This window comes from Ruditapes philippinarum, unplaced genomic scaffold, assembly GCF_026571515.1.
Source record: "Ruditapes philippinarum isolate M1 unplaced genomic scaffold, ASM2657151v2 ctg1300_1_1_1_1, whole genome shotgun sequence".
In the NCBI taxonomy this organism is placed as follows: Eukaryota; Metazoa; Mollusca; class Bivalvia; order Venerida; family Veneridae; genus Ruditapes; species Ruditapes philippinarum.
Genome location: NW_026855312.1, coordinates 247381 through 270238, shown reverse-complemented (window position 1 = coordinate 270238; position 22858 = coordinate 247381). Strand labels below are relative to the sequence as shown.

Below are 22858 nucleotides of genomic sequence, written 5' to 3'. Positions count from 1 at the left end.
GATATGTTCTGTTGTACAAGGTAGCCCCTACTTTACCTGACTGTAAAAGTTCCATTTATACAAGTTATTGAGTGGCCAATGTTTTTACCATAAGCGTTGTAACACCGCACTTTGGGGTCCAATGATCATTAGGGTCCGTCCTCAAAGTGGGTTACGTACTTTGGGGTCCGACATCAGAGTGCGTTACGCACTTTGGGATCCAATTTTAATCCTAAAGTGCGTTTAACAGGTACATATGCATTTTTTAACATCAGGCAAACGAACGCACTTTGGGGTTATAAAAAATGAATTTTCATTATATCAAATAATATGCCAATGGTAAACAAACATCAATGTATTTAATAGACGCAAAATACGTGCCCTTTATTATAGTAGAATCAATAGGAATTTTAAATGATCTTGATCAGTAAGTGAATAACTTTCATCAAACCACTTTTTCTAACATTTTCCATTTATTTTAAAAGAATGTAAACGTTTCATTAATTCCATTTAGCTAATTGCATCATTTTCCCGTTTTTGTATATACACATTTTACTGAAATATATATAGCATAGACAAAGGTATAAGTTCTGTGAAATCTTAATAAGACATTTCAGTAAAAAAATGTGCCTGATAATATGTCGAAAGGGCCATTTCTTTAGCTTATCTTTATGTGACATTTAAGAAACTTGAGTAGGTGTAGATGCGACCTTAAGTATTGGTCCGTATAGGCAGTACTCAAAAATATCATAAACTATTTTAGTAGTCACACATTAAGAGCGGAACTTCATAATAATGTAAAAGTTCTCACTGGGGGTCTAGAGGGGATGGTGGCGTGTCAATACCCCCCCCCCACACACACACCCGAAATTATAAAAATAACGTTTTAAAGGCCCATTATGCTTTTCTTTGTATTTCTTAAAAGCTTTTTAACAGGTTGGTATTCTTCTATAGTATCCACAAAATACTCATTGGCCAATTACCTGAACCATTTTTTTTCTTCTGTTGCTTTTTTGGCAATGATTACAGTTATAGTGAATTAATATTTCATGTGGAAGTCAAATACTACGTTGTCTGCATTTTGCTACTTATATGAGAATTTTTTTCCACATTTATCGCTACTTTATTTATAGGTAACAAGAATCTTTCATTTCTCTGATAGCATCATTTAAACATTTTAAAATTCATGTTTGTCCTTTCTAAAGAAGTAAGATTTCTCATTAGAAGGCCTCTGGCAAACGGTTGTAACGGAAATTAAAAACATACCTTAAGTTTGTTGATAAGCTTTATAAATCACTATTTATAGTCCGATCGAGAAACTTGATATTTCACCAGAGCTTTGCAATAGAGTATATTTATAGTTTTTTAGAAAAAATATTAACTGCAATTTATTTCATCCCCATCATATTTTAAATGGGGCTTAATATGGCACCAACAATTATTAGGTGTCATCTACTGATCAGGTGCAATCATCTGTCTAGGTTATACAAACTATGGCTTATTCCTTCTTAATTATTCATCAGACGAAGTGTTATATTTACCTTGACCACAAACATCATTATAGGCTATCTACTGTCCATAGGCAATGACCCTACCAAATAAAATAAACCAGGACTAAAATTATCGTATAAACAGGCTGTTGTTTGTACAAACTGACCAATTCTATCACAGATTTTCCCAACAATAACTTAGATGTAACTTAGTCAAAATTAATGTATGATTTATGGGCCTTGGAAGGTGATCTATTAAGATCCTATAAAGACATGTTTCAAGTTTAAAGTGAATATCTTCAGTATTTTCAAAGATTAATGTTGCATGTTAAACTTTAAACAGAATTAAAATGTTTAAAGGTGCAAAATAAAGACTTTTTCAAGTCCATAATTCGTACAATTAAATTTAAATTTAAATCGAAATGTCTTGAAATATTATCACGAATGCAAAAAACCGGACCTTTTTATTCAAAGCCGTTACTGAGATATGAGCGGTTAAACAGAGACCTGGGTGGTCTTTTTGTCCTACTTTCAATGTTTACATGTCTCCGTAAACACTCGCTAACGTTCGGAAATTGAACCCGTAAATTGTCGGAGGTCACGTGACTTAGTGGAGTTTGAAAACAAAAATGGCAGACGCTGAGCCTCCGTTCAAAAAGGCAAGAATCAGAAAATCCATTATTACTGAGTCAGAGAAGAAAAGAAGAAAAAGAGAACGAGGAAGAAAAGAGCAGAAAACCCGAATTGTCATTGGCAACCAGTATGAACGGTGGCGCCATTTCAAAAAGGAAAAAGGCCTGCTGACAGATCGTGCCGTTGCGCAACATTTGCTGGACAAGTAAGATTTACTTAAAGTATCATCAAGCCTTATTGTTCGAATGTTTTGCGTTTTATAGTTCCTATCGGAAATTTTAAAGGAAAGACACTTGAGTGTAAATCGGTTGAAATTAAAGAAATGCTTTCAAATTTCCCCACCCAATATTTTGCGTTCAGGATGTATCGTCCCAAAAATAAATTCGCCCCTCCTTAACAGAGAAATTCATTAAAAAATTCATTCTATATTATAAGTGTAATCTGATTGGTTATTTATCTCGTTTCCACGACTTAGTAACTCGTGGCCACAACGTAGTATTTCGTTCTCACGACTTAATTATCTCGTGCCCTCGACTTAGTTACTCGTGGCCACGACATAGTATCCCGTTCCCACAGCTTCATTATCTCGTGCCCACTACTTAGTAACTCGTGGCCGTGACATAGTATCTCGTTCCCACAACTAAATTATCTCGTGGCCACGACTTAGTAACTAGTGACCACGATATAGTATCTCGTTCTCACGGCATAGTATCTCGTGTCAACGACTTAATTATCTCGTGGCCACGACTTATTTTCAATTTTGTCGTGTTGGGATTTCTTTAGGGATTCTGTTTTTCTCTATTTCTATTTGTAACTCGTAGCCACGACATTATATCTCGTTCCCACGACTTAATTATCTCGTGCCCACGAATTAGTAACTTGTGGCCACGACATAATATCTCGTGAGCATGAGATTAAAAAAAACAAACACGCATGTCACCTTTGTGCCACCGTATTTTTATGTTTAAAAAGTGCAATTGAGTGAAATAAATAATAAAAAATTCTCGACAAATTTTAGATATCAGCCATAAATCAAACAGTGTAAATATACCTGTTTTGGTCCTTCCGGTTACCACAAAGCAATAAAACATGCGATAATTATGCCACTGACTTCAATACAGATCTACGGTTAGATGAGCGAAAATGCAATAAAATCCCAGTTGGCGATCTTTATAAAATTTACACGTAGAAAATAAGTACGGAAACACATCATGCGTAATTTAGCTTGACATCATTACATGTACGGCAACATTTTTTGTTGATGTTGTGATAGAATCGAAAAAATTTATCCCAATCAGTGATTTTAGCGCTTGATAGAATAAAACAAATATCTTCCAGTCGACAAAAAAAAACGACAATGTTCAACCGGGAGCAGTTTGCAGGTGCGCGATGATGTAGTACTTATCCTACCAGGCAATCACAATAGGTATAAATCAAAATATCTCATAAATTAAAGACCGTTTCTAAGAAGGATCTAGTTTTATAAACAATTCCTGTTTCTTCTTGAGGAAAATAAATGTATTCCCTTTATTGAGCCCTTTGTTTTTCAATAACTTTATTGATCAGACCATTATCGTTGACAGGTTTCCGTATCATTTCAGTCTTTAATGTCTAATTAGATCTAATAAAGTTCAAACAATTTAACATGACTAATTATCATTCGTCAACACTATCATTTTCGTCAGTCTCAGTTTAAGAATCATCATTATCGATATTGATAATTTCTTTAGAAAGACCCAAATAATTATGTAGTATTTTATGTACGGAGTGTTCGATAAAGTTTTATATATTGTAGACTGCATCTTTATGTACCGGTGGAGTGTTCGTACTGACTGTCCATTGCATCTTATCAAGGGATGTAATTCTTTTATGACACTTTTTATAAACATACTTTTCTATGATATATTTTGCTTGATAACCGTCTAAAAATAATAAAAAGACTTAATCATTATAATTATAAAAATTATTGAACTTGCTAAAGGGTATTAATTTTACGCCATAATTTAAAAGCCGAAAAACACAAACTATTATATTCCTTTAAGTCTTCCATAATAACGTAACTGTAACACGACACCAAGTGTATAACAAAGACAGGAATACAGACATTCAAACGATTGAACACCTTATTGTCTCGACAATATTATTAAATTGTCTTGCCAATAATGGTAAAGTATTTGCTTACCAATAATGTAAAATTATATACATTGTAGAATCTAATATTATAAAAAAAATATCGGGTAGATCACAAAGCACAAAATTACTATCCAGCTCTCATTTACTACAAATAATAGGTCTAGTAGAATATATATTTTTGTACCAAATACTTGATGATTTACCATATTTTGCAAACCAGCGAACCGAATAGAATCTACCTGTAACCTGTTATATTATTTGTCCTTGATCGTTTCATGTACTATAACTATAACTTATGTTTGTAATAGTTATAGTACATGAAACGAGTTAGTTACAAGGATATAACACTGGCTGGGGCGACATTAAGGGGTGTTTCTGCTAAAAAAAATGGCGAGGCTGTCAGGCCGAGACAATTTTCTTTGCAGAAACATCCCGAGATGTTTTATCGCAATGGCATAATGTTTTCTTTTTTTGTAATAGAGCTAGAAACAAATAAATAAATAAAACGTTAGCTACATTACAGTTATTTATCATAAGGCAGTTTTTCAATTGTTTTCGCTGCCGCAAAAACAATATACAAAAGACATCCAATATAAGTAATAGAAAGAGCACCGAAACACGAGGCTATCTGATTTGTACGAGGGGGCGTAGCCCCCGAGTATAAATCAGATTGCCGAGTGTTTTGGTGTTCTTTCTCTTTTGTATCATAGTCCAGATTATGCCCGTTGATTGGTTCATTTTTGCTGGGGTTTACTTTTTGTGACGGCAGAGAAAGGGAAAGCGACAGAAATGTCATATTCAAATGCTCGTTCATTGGTAACTTTTTTCTGGGGTTTCATATTGTGACAAAAGGGAACGTGTTTTTATTTTCTTGACTATGATACAAAAGAGAAAGAACACCAAAACACTCGGCAATCTGATTTATACTCAGGGGCTACGCCCCCTCGTACAAATCAGATAGCCTCGTGTTTCGGTGCTCTTTCTATTACTAAAGACTGTATCGTGTGGTATGAGCTTTAAAAAAAACGATTAGAATTTGTTGCAATTATGCTGCAGTACAAAGCACATAAATACATGTATATTAATATAATAAAGAATGTATAGATCAAAATTGTGATTTTAATAAATATATTTAAAACAAATCCGTGTAAAACTATTGCATAATCGACTTGCAATAATTTGCTGACTCGATATTCTAAATATAGAAATTACGTGTAGTATCGGCTTTACTGTATCCTTGTTTGACTTTGATAAAGACTTAGTATCGTGAAGCATGACCGGGAACCAGTGTGTGTAATTCGTAATATAAATATAGAACATATGTGCAACATAAAACATTGTCAGGGAGCATTTCATTAAGGTAAGACATCGTACAGGACGGTGTTTTACGTCAGGGTGTTTCCATGTTAACCGCTTACTTCGTTCAACTCTCCGCATGAATGAAGATGTGAAATAACGAAGATGGGGTCTGGTTCTTTTCTTTGGATCAGACCCTAAGAGTTTGCGGACTCTTCTTGCACTCGGGCAGTGAGTTACGCCCACCTTTTACGTTTATTTGGATTTGAATGTCTGAGTTCGAATCCGGGCTGGCTGGACTCTATACATGTCTCCCATAGCGGTCGCGCCATCTTTCTCGGTGGAGAAAGCGAAGCAGGGGAGCGGTAGAGAGTTTCGGCTGGCCCCCCAGAGGAACACTTTCATGTCTTTGGTAATTTGTTCGCAGGCCATGATTGTGGAGTCCCCTGGGGGTAACATATCTACAATGGAAATAGAAACTGGATCTGCTGGATATAGATGTTTATCGAGAAAGAGGTATGGACTTTGTTTTGAAAGATAACCCTATTAGTAATCACTAAATATTACATATACAGTACAATAATACGTTTACTTATACTAAACATATTTAAAGTGACTGTTTTTATTGTTGTTGATGTTGTTGTTGTTGTTTTTTGGTTGTTTTTTTTCGAAATATACATGTGGATGTCTAATCCAGGACATTGCCCACATTTTTCAATTTAAACATGTAACAACGTTGAACTGTTTGCGTGAGGCCTATTTTACTTTGTATGATATACAGTACTGTTTAACCTGTCAAACCACGAATTTATTTCTACAAATTCAATTCATGGCTCGAGTAATGGAATGTTTTGTTGCTTTATTTTTTTCTCTCAAATATATTAAATTGTTATCTTATGTATCTTACTGCATTTTCTATGATTCAGCAATTTAATCTAGGCGATATAGTCTTCCTTTATGTTAAACTCTGGTGTAATTTAATCGATTTGTAAATCACCTTGTCGCCATAATAAACAGTATATACATGTATAGTTCGCTCAATGTACTGAACCACGAGCAGATCCAGAAGGGCTGATTTTCACGTATGATGCAGAAAACTGTCAACATATAAATTATTTTATTGTAGACCAGTTTACTTTTAAGTTTGTTTAATACTATTCAAAAATGTAAATTGAAATGCATCGCATATATAAAGTGAGCAATGAACATGTAATATATAACATTATACATGACAAATATCTATCAAACACGACATATATATATAACAAAAATAATTCATTTTAGTATTTTGTAAAAATAAAATGTTGGTAACACCCTTTTTCAACCTTTTGCTGATTTCACATATCAGTATTTTTAAAATTAACAATATTTTGTCTATAATGAAAATCCATATACCTCTAGCTTTCATGCAGTTGTCATTTCATTTAAAAGTTTTACAAATTACTTAATTCTCTTCATATTCAGTACATTTTCCCCTGTGAATTTCTAAAGTAAGTGCATGTCTGTCATAATATTTAGGTTCCTTAATCGGCGAACTATAGGTGTTAGGGCAGACAGCTTCCAATAGATAATGTATTAATTGGACATGTTCTGTTAAAAATACGTAGATTTCAATAAATTTCTGTGATGAAAATATCTTACGCAACGATGGGCATAATATTATCTTTAAGCAATGGTAATGTTTTGTTTTTGATTTTTAATAAAAGAAACCAATATTCAAGATACCTTTACTGTTCTGTTCTGTTCTGTTACTTCTAAACAAAACTTTAAAACATTTCAAAATTATGTAATTAATTTTAAGGCCTGTGAATTTGTAGCACAGTTACTGTATATTAACTGTTTGTTTGGTAGATAAGCGACACTTGGTTTACGTTGCGAATGTCCAGTCAAAATAAGGTATACATGAAAGGCGCAAGTATGAGCACGTCCCTTAATACAAAGCAATTTTAACGCTTTTAAATAATGTAGTAAGGCAATTGATAGATCCCTTCTTTGACCTTTTCTTTAAGGAACAATAGAGTTAATCACCAATATTGACATGTGCTCTTTTGTTAACAAAATGTTGTGATAAATCTTATTGTATCCACTAATCTGATAATAAGAATTAAAACAGAACTGAACAGAAAAGATTTTTATTTACAGACTTATACATATCTTCTTGTTATAGAATTAGACAAAATCTGATATAATCTTGACGGGTGATAATAATATTTGTCTTAAACATATATGTGCATGTGAAAGCTCAAAACACCCCTCCCCCGCCCACCACCGGCTCAATACACCCCTCCGCCGCCCACCACCGACTCATTACGCCCCTCCCCGCCCACCATCGGCCCATTTCACCCCTCCCCCGTCCACCACCGGATTACCCCTCACCCCCCCCCCCCCGGCCCAATCGGTCATTTTGAATTTCAGAATTAGTATTTAAATATTATACAATCACCGATGGAAAAAACGCATTTTCGATCATGGTTAATGCTGTTACTTTTGTTTTAATAAATGGAACGTTTCATGCTACCGTTACGTAACAATTGTATGTTTCATGCTCCCGTCACGTTATAATAATTTGCTTCATGCTTCAGCCACGTAAAAAACAATAAGAAAACAACGTAAAAATGGTTTTTATCGTGCACCTGTTAGAAAAATTAGGTTTAGAGAGAAGGATCAACATTGCAGCCTTGAAATGGTTGCAGAATCCTATCCGAACTTCGAAGTATTTCATGTGTGAAAGCTAGCTAGATGGCTTACGGAGCGTCATTGGTTCACTCTTGTGTTCGATCGTGCCTGATATAATCTAAATATTCGTATTTTGTTGTTGATTTCTGCATATATCGTATTAGTTTTTGTTACTGACCGTCTACGAATATCACTCAAATTATGATAAAGTTCATGTATTCCCGAGGGTACGTCCGGAGATTATTTATAGCTTTGTAAATCGATAATGTAATGTCCAAACTTTATTTGAAAAGTACTGTAACATTACATTTGAAAATATTAGGGGATGGGTTACATTATGCAATATTTGAGAAGATCAAAAATCATGTTTTTTAATTTAGCATTAGACACCAAAATCTTATTTATTTATTTTGTGAAATTTACAACCTATGAACAGTTTTGGTCTCAAACTTTACTAAGACAACTGCACAGAGAATGTAAAACTCTTGGGGGCATATAGACTTGAATATGGACTCTGTTTAGATATACACAACAAACAAACATTTATTTTAATTTCAAACGGTTTTCTGACCAATCAAAACGCATTATTATTTCTTTACTCTCCACTTGTATTATAATCGTAATGACATGAAAATTCCCAAACATTTATTTAATAATAATAATTTAACATTTTATAACATATATTATAAACTGGTCATATTGTGGGGGATGGCTAGATAAGGCCTTTTATATATAGAAAAGGAAATTATTTTTTCTGCACAGATAATAATTTTTATTTGTTTAAGTCGTCAGACCAAACAAATAATGGTAGCGAAATTTCAGACTCTAATGCTGTTAATTGCAAATGCCGAAAGTAGTTCGCTTTTTTGAAGCGGTTACTTCCCTTTATATGTAAAACTAACGGCGAAAAACTCAGGGGAGATCACTGCGTAAAGATGATCAAATGACAGGCGCATTAATTTTCAAGCAAAATAATTCCCTAATGGTCGAAGATTTCTAATATTGTTTTATTCTTTATAGATATACATGCTTGTAGTAAGCGCCATGATTATTTACACAAGTGTTATACAACAGTTAGCGTCGTTACAAACCCTAATTTAGAATAATATGGTTTTCTTCAGGCAGTTAAGACATAAATTCACCGTGGAAGCGAGAGGTCTAGAGTTCGAATCCCAGTTAAGGCAACTCATTTTTTTTTCAAATTGTTTAAGTCAAATAAACATTGGATTGAATATCAGTGTTGCAATTAGTCTTATAGCCAATTTACTACAATTCAAACGCTGGATAGCATTGATGGCACTATACAAAAACAAATTGGTTTATAATCTCACAACCTTCACCTTTCTGACATTCTGAGACCCAAACAAATTCAGCGCCTTCTGTGCTTTGATTACGTTAGTTACTAATCTGATTGTAACTGAGCAGTGAAGACGAGATAGCATATAGATAAAGCTTACTCGTGGTAATATACTAATATCACAGATAGCGTAAATTTTGTAACGCAATTTAATGACTATATCACATGTTCAAAATTCGAATAATTCTAATATAAAGCAAAGAAAAAAATAATAATAGTATTGTGATTCTGATTACAATGGTATTGAAATAAAAATTGTTAAGCTAAAACTAGAATCGTCTTGCCCTACGTGGCTACCATATTCCAACCCTATTTCGTCTGGAGTTTAAAATAGTTTATTGTAAAATTGTACCTGATATACATATACACATATTAACATGATTGTAGTTATCTATAGAACAGAACGTATACTTTATTTCTGACTTGGGCTCAACACCCATCATCATAACATACAGATACATGTATAATTGTTACAATAGAACCATTGCAATTTTAAAATTCAAAATTGTTTGGTCATTAGTTATGAAGCTATACAACGTTATATGGTAGTTTGTTGTTCCGGGTTAAGCAGGAGTATTTCAATTAACGAAGTTTAATTGTCCATTTGTCTGGACGCAATTTGCCATTTCGCAAATAATTACCTCTACCCTAGCCTGGGTTCCAGTCTGTCGATTTTTGATGTGCTTCTGTTCGGCAAATCGACAGATTGATACTATCAAAACCACAGATGTTGTGTTATCTATGACGATTGAGTATGAAATAGTGCGTATGTCATAAATAAGCAAAAAATATCAACGCCTGAATCCCAGGCTACCCCAACATACAAAAAACCTGTCTCCCACGAAAGTTGTAAGGGGGCATACTAGTTTCAGACTGTCTGTCTGTCTTGGTGTATGGCTGTCTCTGTGTGCTTCTTCTCATACAAAATCTGTCAGGAATAAATGTCATGGTCTCTATCTAAATAATTGACCTTGAATAAAAAAGAATAACCTTGGCATTCAAGGTTAATTCATTGAATTTTGTTAAAGTGGGCTATAATTGGCTACATCTGTGTTATTAATAGATCTTTTGTATTTTGTATTCATACTCGACAATCCTTTCGGTACCTTAAAGTAGGCCAAGCACAACTCAACCTCGACTGTTACATGAACTTGACCTTTATGATAAAATTATTGAATTTTTTTACAATTTGTCATTAATGGATTTTGATTAATACCTAATTCAAAATAACACTAAGCATACAACTGTCATGTTAAATAACTTATGTTTGACCTTGACCGTTTATGTGTCTCGACCTTCAAGGTCAAATTATTGAATTTTGCTAAATATTCGCCATGTATTTCATTTACTCTCGGGTATAACAACCTTTTAAGTGTGTCATCCTAAACTTTACCTTGACCTTGGTATGTTCTTGCCCTAAATTGTAAATATTGATTTTTTTCTAAAATTGCAATTCTTATGTTGTCTATGGACCGACTTTACCATACAAGAACAAACCAACACTTCACATTAAAAATATGTTGAGCAATCCATGTACATGTTTACCTTTGACCTAAAATGACCATGATCCCAAATATTGACTTATGAATGAATTGATTTGATTCATATTTGGACAAAATATTCACGTTAAGTTGCTGAAGAATGATATTGACCTTGAATTGTCGTTGACCATCAAGGGCAAACATAAACATTAATCAATTTTTGTAGAACTAAGTAATATTTTTATTGATATAAAGACGCAATAAATTTTTTACAACATCAGCATTATTATTGCCCGATGTAAATATGAATTGTCTTTTTCCTTAGATGGAATTTCCTACTTTTTTGGGAAAAGTTCAGAGATAGTTCTATTTGCGGACAAATTTAGATGAATTTTATGTGTGATCACTCACTCGTAGAACTATTTTCCAATTTGGATTTTTTTTACCTATGGAATTTATTTTATCATTATATGACTTCTAACCTGCTTGTAGCAGTAAAAGGTCATTATAATCGTGCCAGTAATTACTTTAAGTTGTCATGGAAAAGAATCTCTGTCGTGCAAATAAAACTGGTAACCTCGTGAATCGGATCTGAGATTTCATGTTTTTGTCTGATGAATGATCGAATGCTTCAAATTAAGGTCAAGAGCTGTCACTAAGTGGTTGCATAGCTCAGTTGGTAGAGCTGGAGTCCCGGTCATACTGTCAATAAGAGAACAGAAATTGTCAAGTTCGTCAACAGAGAGAATGTTTGATTAACTTATGAGCATTCTTCAACCAAAAGTGCTAGATTAAGCTAAAATCTCCCCTTATATGCATAAACAGCCTTTTTTCAACAGTGAATATGTCTGTCGAAAGGACGCTATACAGTCATGGTATAAGATTCTTTAAGAAGCTTGTCAATCGCTGCTATACTGGCATAATATCGTAAATTTGATATGACATCATTCTATTTTTATCTATGATAATATTATCCATTTAATAATGAATGTTAATACTGTAAGTAAGACGAAAAAAACATGTGTTTATAATGTAACATTAGACTTTGTAGTCTGGAACATCTCCGGAAATACGTTTAAATCAAACATTGATATTCCCCACGTGTTGATGGCAAGTGTGAGACAAAATACAGAAATGATGTTAATTGGGAGTCCAGCTAAAACCTGCAATACAAAATGAAACTAAATTATATACCCAGTCACCCTTTGACCATTATCTATTGTGTTTTGTAAAGTTTTATGCTTCATGTCAACTATTATATTTGCATTAAAGCATTCAAATAGTTACTAGACCATAAAGTGAACAAAATGTACCTGTTCAGTTTACAGTAAGGTGATCTGAAAATATTGTTTAATTATATGATGATATTGAGGTAGTTCTGGTGATTTATGTGTCTCAGTCAGGCAGGTATTGCATTTCAGTCAGACCACTAGTAAGGTTGTTGGGAATATTGCTTTTGTCGTCAATGGTACTACTTGTTGACCCCCGCGGATACGAAACAGTACCCGTCCATGTAAAAAGTGCTTATTGTTACCCGGCATTACTGAGCGATTCCGCGCCAAAATCGACGTCGCACAACACTTCACGTATTTTTAAAAAAATGACCGGCTTTTCCTTTTAAGACTATATTCTTTTTCACTTCTTGACTTTCTAATCATTGTTGCTTAGGCGTACGCGTAAAGGTCATACAAAAATAATACAAGTTAGTCTGCGAGAATTAAGACATAATTTTGATGTTGTTGTTGTTGTTGTTTCAACACGCCTGGTTTATCTTCTTCCGGTTTCACGACATCATAAACATAGGTCCGATGCTCAAATAGTTGATTATAGATAGAATGTCTGAAGAAATTGTTTATATTTGTTGAAAAATATACTGCTATGCATAATTATTTGATACAATAAAAAGCGGGGAAGAATCCAGTGGAATTTTTTGTATTTCCGGGTACAATAAAGCAGTTTTCATGAGTGTCGTGGTATTATGCTTCAATATACTGGGGGCCTACAAGTAGTACGTGGGACGACAATAAGACAAATAATATAAATTGTATGAACTGAGATTTCAAAAGATATAGAGCATATACCATAACAAACATGATGTTATACATGACGTCTTTAATATGTTTATCTTCTTACAAATAATAAAATGTTAAGATGAATTTTACCTGAACTCTGTAGGTGTCAGCATCATTAAATACTAAACATTAACATTATTTTAATTATTTAGATATTTTATGCTTCATTATGAAACAAGTCTATACATTGGATGCCTTTCAGTTCTGATTCCTAGATTTCCACATAAGGAACTATGACTGATGGATAGATAGAATAACGAGAGAGTATGGTGGCTGATTGTTTACACTTCTGCTCGTGGCGTTGCCGCTAGCGACTACATGACAAAAACCAAACGGCGCGTTATCGCATGGTCGTCTTGTCGCTAGCGAATCGCACCAAACTAGCATTGTTTCGCGGCGTGCTGTCGCGATGACACATTATCTTGAAGAATTGCTTTATTGGCGCTTTGACGAGCCATGCGACTCTGCCATAAGAAGCCAGCCCTTCGATATAAGCCAAGCGAAAACGTGCAAAAGTGTAACAAATCAGCCACCATATGCATACGAGAGCAGTCAGAGCACACTTACCATGTCTGGAATAGTAAGATATCCCGATGAGAATACGATGGCGTTTGGGGGCGTGGCTACTGGCAGCATGAACGCGAATGAACAACAGACGGCCACTGATATCATCAAATACATTGGATTTATTTGAGTCTGTAGGGCCTGTTGAAGCAGAAGAGAAATTATAATAAATTAATAACTAGATGCATGAATAATCGAATTAATATTTTAGTTTAAAATTGACACGTGATCTTATCAAGCATATGTATCATTGATTAATATGACAGTCTCTATCATGTAGCTGTTTTCTGAGCTATGGTTTGTCCATTTAGCTATAAAATCAAACTATTTAATTCATGAACCTCAAATTCCTTAGCAACCCAGTCCTGCTTTCAGTGGCGTAACCACATTGATCAATTGAAAGGTTAACATGCACAATTTTGTAACGAAGCGTATACATGTATATAAAATGCATAAAGCTATATCTAATTAAATAGATTTATACAATTTAACAGCAGTAAAATCTTATTGTTTCTGTTATCAATTCCCGAAAAGGTTTTAAACATAGAATGTCTAAGTTATTTAACGCAAATGAATATTATACGTAAATAGAATAATATATACTCCGGAACAAAATATCATGTTATGTTTAACCGTTTAGTAATGCTTTCCTTATAAGGCAATAAACTGTTATATTTCTTTCATACAAGCATTTTTGAAAATTCAAACAATAATTTTTGAGTAAGACATATTTTGTGTTTTATTGAAATGTACCTGAACTTTTGCAACCTGTCAATACCATCTACTTCAAACAATTACTCTATTAAATGTCGTTAACAAAACTTAAAGAATATAAATTTACAAGAAAGTGTGCACTTACAAGTTGAGCAAGAATTGGCATGAGCAATGTAGCACTCGCTGTATTACTGGTTACGTTGGTTGCCCCGGCAACGATTAAACATATAATGAGGTTCATCACCCACGTGTCCATATTGGCAAACACTTTCAGCTCATGTCCAACCCAGAGGGATAAACCCGAGTCCTAAAATTTCAATCAACTTTAAATTCTTTAATAAGTTTCTTTCCTCAATTTATACTGAAGTTTCTGTTTATACTGACCCTCTAACTGTTTTTTTGCCTTTAATCCCTTTCATTTTTGTTATATTTTTGGTAAAATCAATAAATTAAGTTGGATAATTTTAAGTGAGTGGCAGATATGCATTTTCGTTAAATCCTCACATAAAAGCGCTGGTGCCGGTCAGACACAGGCTCGAACATACGCAACCGTGGTTTGTATTTTTATTTGAGGTTCTCTTTACTGGGGTGATCTGGTGAGTGGCGTGAGATTATCATCTTGTAAGGAGCTAGTTTGAAAATTTTATTACCTTAGATATTTAAAGTTTTATCTCTAATAACTATTAATTTAGTGTTATCCCTAATATCTCATGTATTTAAAAAAATGTTATCGCAAATATACACTGACAGAAGTGGGTCCTGTTTACCCCAAACCTAGACGAGTCTAAAGTATAAAGGATTGCTGTCATGTAATCGACCTAAAATGTACTTAATCTTATTTAAACATGCCGTGCAGTAACTATTTTTAGCGATTTGTATAGATAAAACATGTATATGCCATATCTGTGTTTTATACCAATGTAAAGTTATACGATATTTCTTAAAGCACTGATGTGGGTAGAAAAACAAAACATATAATTTATCAAACATGCAGGGGAGGCAACTATACGTTATCCTACTGTGTAATCGCAAAGTTTCGGCCATTTACGCCAACCTTCGTAACGGTATTATGCATGTAAACAAATATAGTATGGTTAGATGTAATATGTCGTGTACAATTCGATTTTACTAAGAATAGAAAAATCGGTAGTTGAACATATAATCAATATATTAAATATTATATTGTTGGATACCGAAAGAACAAACTGTATACCTATTGTTTTGTTTTAATTGGTTGACAATAGGCTTTCTTAAAATGATATGATTGTCAGTCATATTTTTTCCATATTAAACTGAACCGAAAATTACTTTACTTTCCGTTGGTTGTCGGACAATACAATGTAATGTGTTACTCATTATACAAAAATAACACCCTCTGTGGGAAGCCACGCGGTAGAAGTCCGGTACGCTTATGAATTATCGGCGAGGTATTCCGATTGATTTCTTGGATATACTTTTATCGTGATATCAAAACTGACTTTTGACATTGCTAAATTTGTAACATGATAATTATTTCCGTTCAAATACAGTAACAGCCATTTCTGCAAAAAGTAACTACACGAAGTCGCCTTTGTGTCATCTACTTCTTTTATATGTAGTATTTTGGAAGAGCTTACCTCACTAGCCTGTGCTATAGCAAAGCCTCCCCCAAGTAAAACAATAACACCCCATGGTAATCTATCTGTTACAGACTTCCACTCTAGAATTGGTTTATATGACGGCTTTTCTGAAGCAGACACAAAAATGTAACAATTTTCTTAAAATGTAGAATAGATATTATAAGAATCAACTTTTTTTCAAATTAGACAGGTGTCTTTGATATTTTGTTGCAAATAAAACATTTATTGTAGTTTTAAAATTGAACGAACAAAAATGTTCATATCATCTTTTACCTGTCACTACCTTTTGATTGTCTCCCATGTCACGGTTGGTTGTGTCGTCAAAACAACGGGGTATGTGTAAAACTCGTTATGATGGAGTATTTGGCCTGGTCGTTCCCTTACAATCCATTTACCAGTAAATACCATTGATGAAGGTTTTGCAGTTTCTTGCAAGGAATTATTTTTTACAAGGAATTCTCATAAAGTGTCTGTCAATTGCTATGAGATAATATGAGACGAGACTAAACATAGCAAACGCTTAACCATAACCTACACATTTAAATAATGATAACGTTTTTACCTCCTTTAGCAAGACCAAAAACCTTTGGCACCTCGGATGGCAATATGAAAAGAAGAACGCTTAGCAGTATACATGGCGTGGAGTCAGACACAAACCTGGAATTCCAAAATTGATCATTTTTTAGCGTACGGGAAATCACCGCTTAACTCAAAGGCATATTATGTCCCAGAAATAAATAATATTTTTCTACTTTAGAAAAGGTAAACATGAGTATTGTGTCGTTCAAATAATGATTTTAAAGCATGTTTTATGTTTATTTTCAAAAGAATGTAATACTGAATGTAAAATTATTTTTAATAGAGGTAGCAAAATGTAAACAAAGTAATATTTTGACTTCATTACAAAATACTAACTCATTATAACTGTACTAATTTTAATAAGCAACAGCAGCAAAAGATGGTTAAAGATGGTTCTTAAGGAAACCATATCAGGACTCTAACAATAAAACAAAGATTTTCAAACTTCCTACTCAATCCGTACAATTTATTTTTTGTTAATTATCATGTAAATGAAATGTTTATAAATAAGATAGTGTTTAAACTAACAATTAAAAGTTTTAAGATATTAAAATAAAAGCATTTTTGGGTCATAATGGGTCTTAAACTAAATAAAAGACTTTTTTTTAAAGAGAAACTAAAATAATTTTCAGAATAACTTAAAGGACGTACATTAGTAGTTACCTTCGTGTAATCTAAAACGACTTGTTATGTAAATTATGTAAAATATGTAAACTGAATCTATTTGAAGAAGAATTATCCCCTTACTAACTGAAAAGTTATCAAAACTACTTGAAGAATTATTCACTTCTAAAAAAATTAAAAAAGCAACAAACAAGAAAAAAGAAAAAAAAGTCAAAAATTCATTTTACTCTTTTTAATTGTGTGACTATTTTTTTTGTAAAAGTTCAGGATGGTTAACAAAGGAATAAACTATACTATACCCCTTTTTCAGAAAGTCTGCCGATCCCCAGCCATCTATCTTCGGAGGTGCCCGAAACAGCCATAGAACCACCAGCACAACAAATACTATTAACACTTGTAATTCACAAAACCTGAAATGTATATAAACTTAAACAACAATAGTATATATATGTTTACTTGTGCTATAAGTAATAAAATATGATGACCGCTTCCCCCATAAATACTAAAATAATCCATAGAACGTTTTCCCTCATAAACAGTAAAATAATACATAGAACGTTTTCCCTCATAAACAGTTAAATAATACATAGAACATTTTCCCTCATAAACACTTAAATAATACATTGAACGTTTTCCCTCATAAACACTTAAATAATACATTGAACGTTTTCCCTCATAAATACTTCAATAATACATTGAACGTTTTCCCTCATAAACAGTAAAATTATACATAGAACGTTTTCCCTCATAAACAGTAAAATAATACATAGAACGTTTTCCTTTATAAACAGTAAAATAATACATCGAACGTTTTCCCTCATAAACACTTAAATAATACATTGAACATTTTCCCTCTTAAACAGTAAAATAATACATCGAACGTTTTCCCTCATAAACACTTAAATAATACATTGAACGTTTTCCCTCATAAACACTAAAATAATACATTCGACGTTTGTCCTCATAAGCAAAAGTCCGATATTTTCCGTTGTGAATTTTAAAAATTAACATTATAAATCTGTGTCCCATAAGCTATTGACGCATTCCTTCATGATAACTTAAACAATCAAGTAGACAAATCCCTCATCTGCACCATGTTTTCTCTCATAAGCACTAAAACAATATACATTTTATACACTTTCCAACATTGGCACTAAAACTATAGATCAGACGCTTTCCCTCATAATAATTAGAACAATACATTGCACTCATCCCTAATAAGCATTAAACAAATGCATTTGACGTTTTTCCTCAGAAGTAGTAAAACAATACATTTGACGTTTTTTCAACAATGCATTTTACACTTCCCTCATATGTATTAAAACAATACATTAGATGCTTTCTCTCATAAGCATTAGAACAATGTATTTTACTCCTTCCCTCATTAGCATTAAACAAATAATTGGGATCTCATGTATAATGTCTTATTTATAGCCACCTAAACCAGAATGTTACAGCATGAAACTTAACTAAACTTTCAAAATAAAAAGCCGAGATAAAGAAATGCTGGACATGGCATATGCTAATGAGACAACCGTATTGACCTTATACCAAACAAATGTCAAACAAGGTCAACATGAGTACTAATAACATATAGAAATAGACTATACTTAAAAATGATAACATATAGATATATTATAGTCAAAATAGTGAAAGCCTTACGTACGTCATTTTACCAAGTTCTTTAAGATGATGTGCAATGGATGCATTTATTGACTTCTTATGTCCCGGGTCTATTTTTTTACAACACCTGTGAAAAATTATACGCATGTACATATATTATCCGTTACAATCGTTTCTCTTAGAAAGATTTTTTTTTTAAAAATCATTCTTATACATACTAAGAAGAATCTTTTTATTCATATTTTAAAGTGGAAAATTACAAAGTTTCAAAACAAAAACTGCATTATTTACCAATACATTACTTAACCATGTGCTCGTAAAAGTGTATATAACATTAGCACATGACCTTATTATGCATGAAGATTTTTACCCGCATCGTAAAAACAATGTAACCAGCCATAACCAGGCGAGGATAGCTGTAATGACGGACAGAGGGAACGCAAATCCCATCCATTTAGCAAACGATACGTCCGACTCAGAACCAGTATGGAATTCATACAATCTAAAATAAATATAAAAGTTGAACTTAGAACTCGGTACATAATTATCTTAAATTAACTTTTGTCGGGTTCAGAACCAGTATGGAATTCATACAATCTAAAATGAATTGAAAAGTTGAACTCAGAACTCGGATTTTAATTAATAACATCTTAAATTAAAAATTGTCGGGTTCAGAACTGGTATGAAATTCATACAATCTAAAAAATAAAGAAAAGTTGAACTCAGAACTGTTACATAATTATTAATTCATACAAATGAATCTTAAAATCAAAATGTCGGAGTCTGAACCGGTATGAAATTCATACCGTCTAAAATAGAAATGTTGGACTTTAAATCGGCATATAATACATACAATATATAAGATAGAAAAGCCGGACTTTAGACCAGAACATAATCCATAAAAGTAAAATAGAAATAGCGGACTCCGATCCGGTATATATTACTCAAACAATGTTAGAGTATAAAAATCATACAATCTTGTATGAACCGGTCAAATCAATATGAAAAAGGAATTATGTTCTCTAAACCGTTACATGTATATAATTCATGCGAGTTAAAATATATTTATAGAGATTTTCGAAAGATTTTTCCTAAGATTATGGCAATGCATAATCGAGATGTGATTATATTCAGCAATGTTATGGTGAATAACCCTTTAACTGACACTGACGGTGTTCATTTTTTTCAAGGTAACTTACTTGTCAATCTGTTGTTTGAAGACAAGGTTTGGTGGAGAACCTGTAAGTGTAGCTATTCCCCCTATATTAGCACCGTATGCTACACTTAAAGCAAACGCTTTTGCTAGACGCTGTAGCTCTGGTGGTAGTGGCCGTTTTTCTTCTACACTGGATATTCCTATATAAAAGTAAAGTTAAACAAAAGTCTTTTCGACTGTACTCAAAGAGAGGTCCAATGATAACGCAGTCGGGATACAAAGATCGTGATCCTAAAGCCGTCACCTCTTATTCATAATACACATGTAGACACACGCGCAGACATAACTTAAAAATAAATTTAAATCTATTTTAAATTATCAAAATTTTGAGAATAATCAGTGTGGATCTACGCATACATTGTGTTTAAGGGTAGGTAACTCAATTATCTTCCTATATTTTATGTACGTTTTTATTACTCCCCTTTAAATAATATGAAACGAATATGAAAAATATGAATTACCCCCGGCTGACTCTGTTTTAGACTTTTCTCTTAAAAGCGTTTTAATTTTATCACTTTCGTCACTGTATTCTTTTGATTCTATGTCATCAGTAATATCGTCTGCATCATCGATGTCGTCTGCACATTTTGCCGCCTCCGCATCTTCATATTCTTCTGCGAAACACAATGAATTATAAACATGTTACTAAAATCGTGAAGATCTACAATATTGATATTGACAGCTGGCGATCTGATTTATTGATATACCTCGTAAAAATAATTTTAAATCAGTTTAAAAATAATATTAACATGAATGAATTCTTTCAAATAGATTAAGATCTAGTTTTTCGGGAAAAAAAACGAAATTTCTTAAAAAATAGACATCTAGACCGCTTGCACAGTTGGGTTTCCAAATTGGTACCCTATTTGCGAAAAGCTACTGCAATAATGAACCGCGGGCAATTACAGACTATACGTGTTCGTTTGCCCAAGGCCATGTTATACAGGACCGTGGTGAGATCCGCGCAAAAGGACATGGACAAAATGTTGCCTTAAATCTAAATAAAGAGGTAGCATGTGATTGCGAACTACTTTACATTTTGATTCGAGCGCGGTGCATTGTATCTTCAGCACTCCATTTGACTTTATTCCTCGGACCATCTGACTGTGCTGCAGACTTGACATCTATTCGCTTTTCACCACTGTGGGGTTCAAACCCATCAATTCAGATTCTTTAATGCGTTCGAGCTACACAGCTAGCTTAACCTTTACAATGCCAAAATTTCTCAAATGGGATTGTCCACTTACGTCACGATAAAAGAGAGTCGCGCCTGTGTCATATCGTTTTAAAGTAGGACTTCGGTTTTTGTTTGTAGTTGTTTTGGTTGTTGTTGTTGTTGTTGTTGTTGTTTAAAAAAACTGAAGTTATTTCATGAACGCTTACCTTCGGCTTCCTCTATATTGTTGATTACAGCGTCTATAATAGGAAGCATCATAGAGGTCGCTGCAGTGTTGCTAATCCACATTGACAGGAACCACGTGGTCACCAATAAACCGCCCATTAATCTTTAAACAAAGGTTACATGTATTTATGTTTATTTACAAACTAAAAGTAAACATGCGTAAAGCTGGGTCGTGAACGGTTATTTACACTTATATTGTGATTTAAGAAATAAATCATAGTCTGTGATAATAAGAGCAAAATTCTCAAATGATTAAATAGTCAAATAGTTTTGACATAAACGGACGATGGTGGTAAGGGATTACGCGAATGTTAAACCGTTTTATCAAGCTCGTATCGCATTTTTATACCTATAATATTATGCTAAAATCTAAATTAATACACAATGAGCTTTTAAAAATGTTCGCACCATATAAAAATCAACAATTTACCGAAAACGCAAATTACCTAACGTGATGGACGAATGTTGTTAATTTTTATTTACAAAAATGTTCTTTCAGTGGCAGACATTGTTTCTTTCTTCGCTCAAAACCGCTTGCACCACTGAAAATGGTTCATGATTTTATATTGCTATTTTTCTAAAAATGTGTCACACTATTTTGGTTATATGTTTGTAATTAATGTATAATGTTACTTACAACATTGGTTGGGCACCTACTATCTTCATGACATATAAAGATATACGTATATGTAGCCTGCTCTCTTCAAGTGCTCCAGCTATAATCAAGCCGCCCAGAAACAACATTGTTGTGTCCTGAAAATACCAGGAATGCAACAAATATCCTTACGTCATAAATAAAAGCTGGGCTTACATATAGCCGTTACTGTATGAATTCAATATTCATTTATGCTGGAAGTTCTTTCAACTGAGTGTAATCACGTGCGAGTCTGCTTCCTGACACTGGAAGTAACACATGAAGACTCATGACCGTTACCACAGCTGGGCTTAAACTCATGAGCCTTGACCATGAAACAATTCCTAGACGAGTACTTGACTGTTTATCCAACTGACAATTTTCGTTCATAAATACGATTTACATATCATTACTTTTTTCAAAATTTATTTCCGATATTTTAAAACGTTCAGACGATTTGATCGACCGACCGACCGATCAATCGATCGACTGATTGATTGATTGATTGATTGATTGATTTTTATTAACTCAACCACTGACCTTGATATATACTCCACTGATTACAGACGCCTTGACCACGCCCAGTAACGGGAACAAGAATATGGGCATGAGTGCTGTCACGGGGATCGGGACCGCCTCGGTTAGCCACAACAGAGCCATCACCATTATCACATAGGCGCATCTTGATTGCTGGAATTAAAAATTCACGTAAGAACGTGTCATACTGAACTAAATGTGTTTAATGAACTATATTTTTCACTGCCAT

The 22858-nt window shown here is 33.4% G+C and overlaps 1 protein-coding gene across 1 annotated transcript; it reads right to left on the bottom strand.

Annotated features, from left to right (window-relative positions):
• Positions 1 to 9713: 9713 nt before the first annotated feature.
• LOC132742892 (solute carrier family 13 member 2-like) lies at positions 9714 to 20993 on the bottom strand. Its single transcript, XM_060731394.1, has 11 exons — positions 20972 to 20993; positions 20518 to 20670; positions 20040 to 20196; positions 19211 to 19342; positions 18884 to 18967; positions 17517 to 17627; positions 16577 to 16671; positions 16012 to 16121; positions 14541 to 14702; positions 13685 to 13822; positions 9714 to 12208 (listed from the first exon to the last, which is right to left on the bottom strand). The coding sequence occupies exons 1-11, from the start codon at positions 20991 to 20993 to the stop codon at positions 12071 to 12073; spliced, it is 1302 nt and encodes a 433-aa protein (XP_060587377.1). The 3' UTR covers positions 9714 to 12070.
• Between the last annotated feature and the right edge of the window lie 1865 nt (positions 20994 to 22858).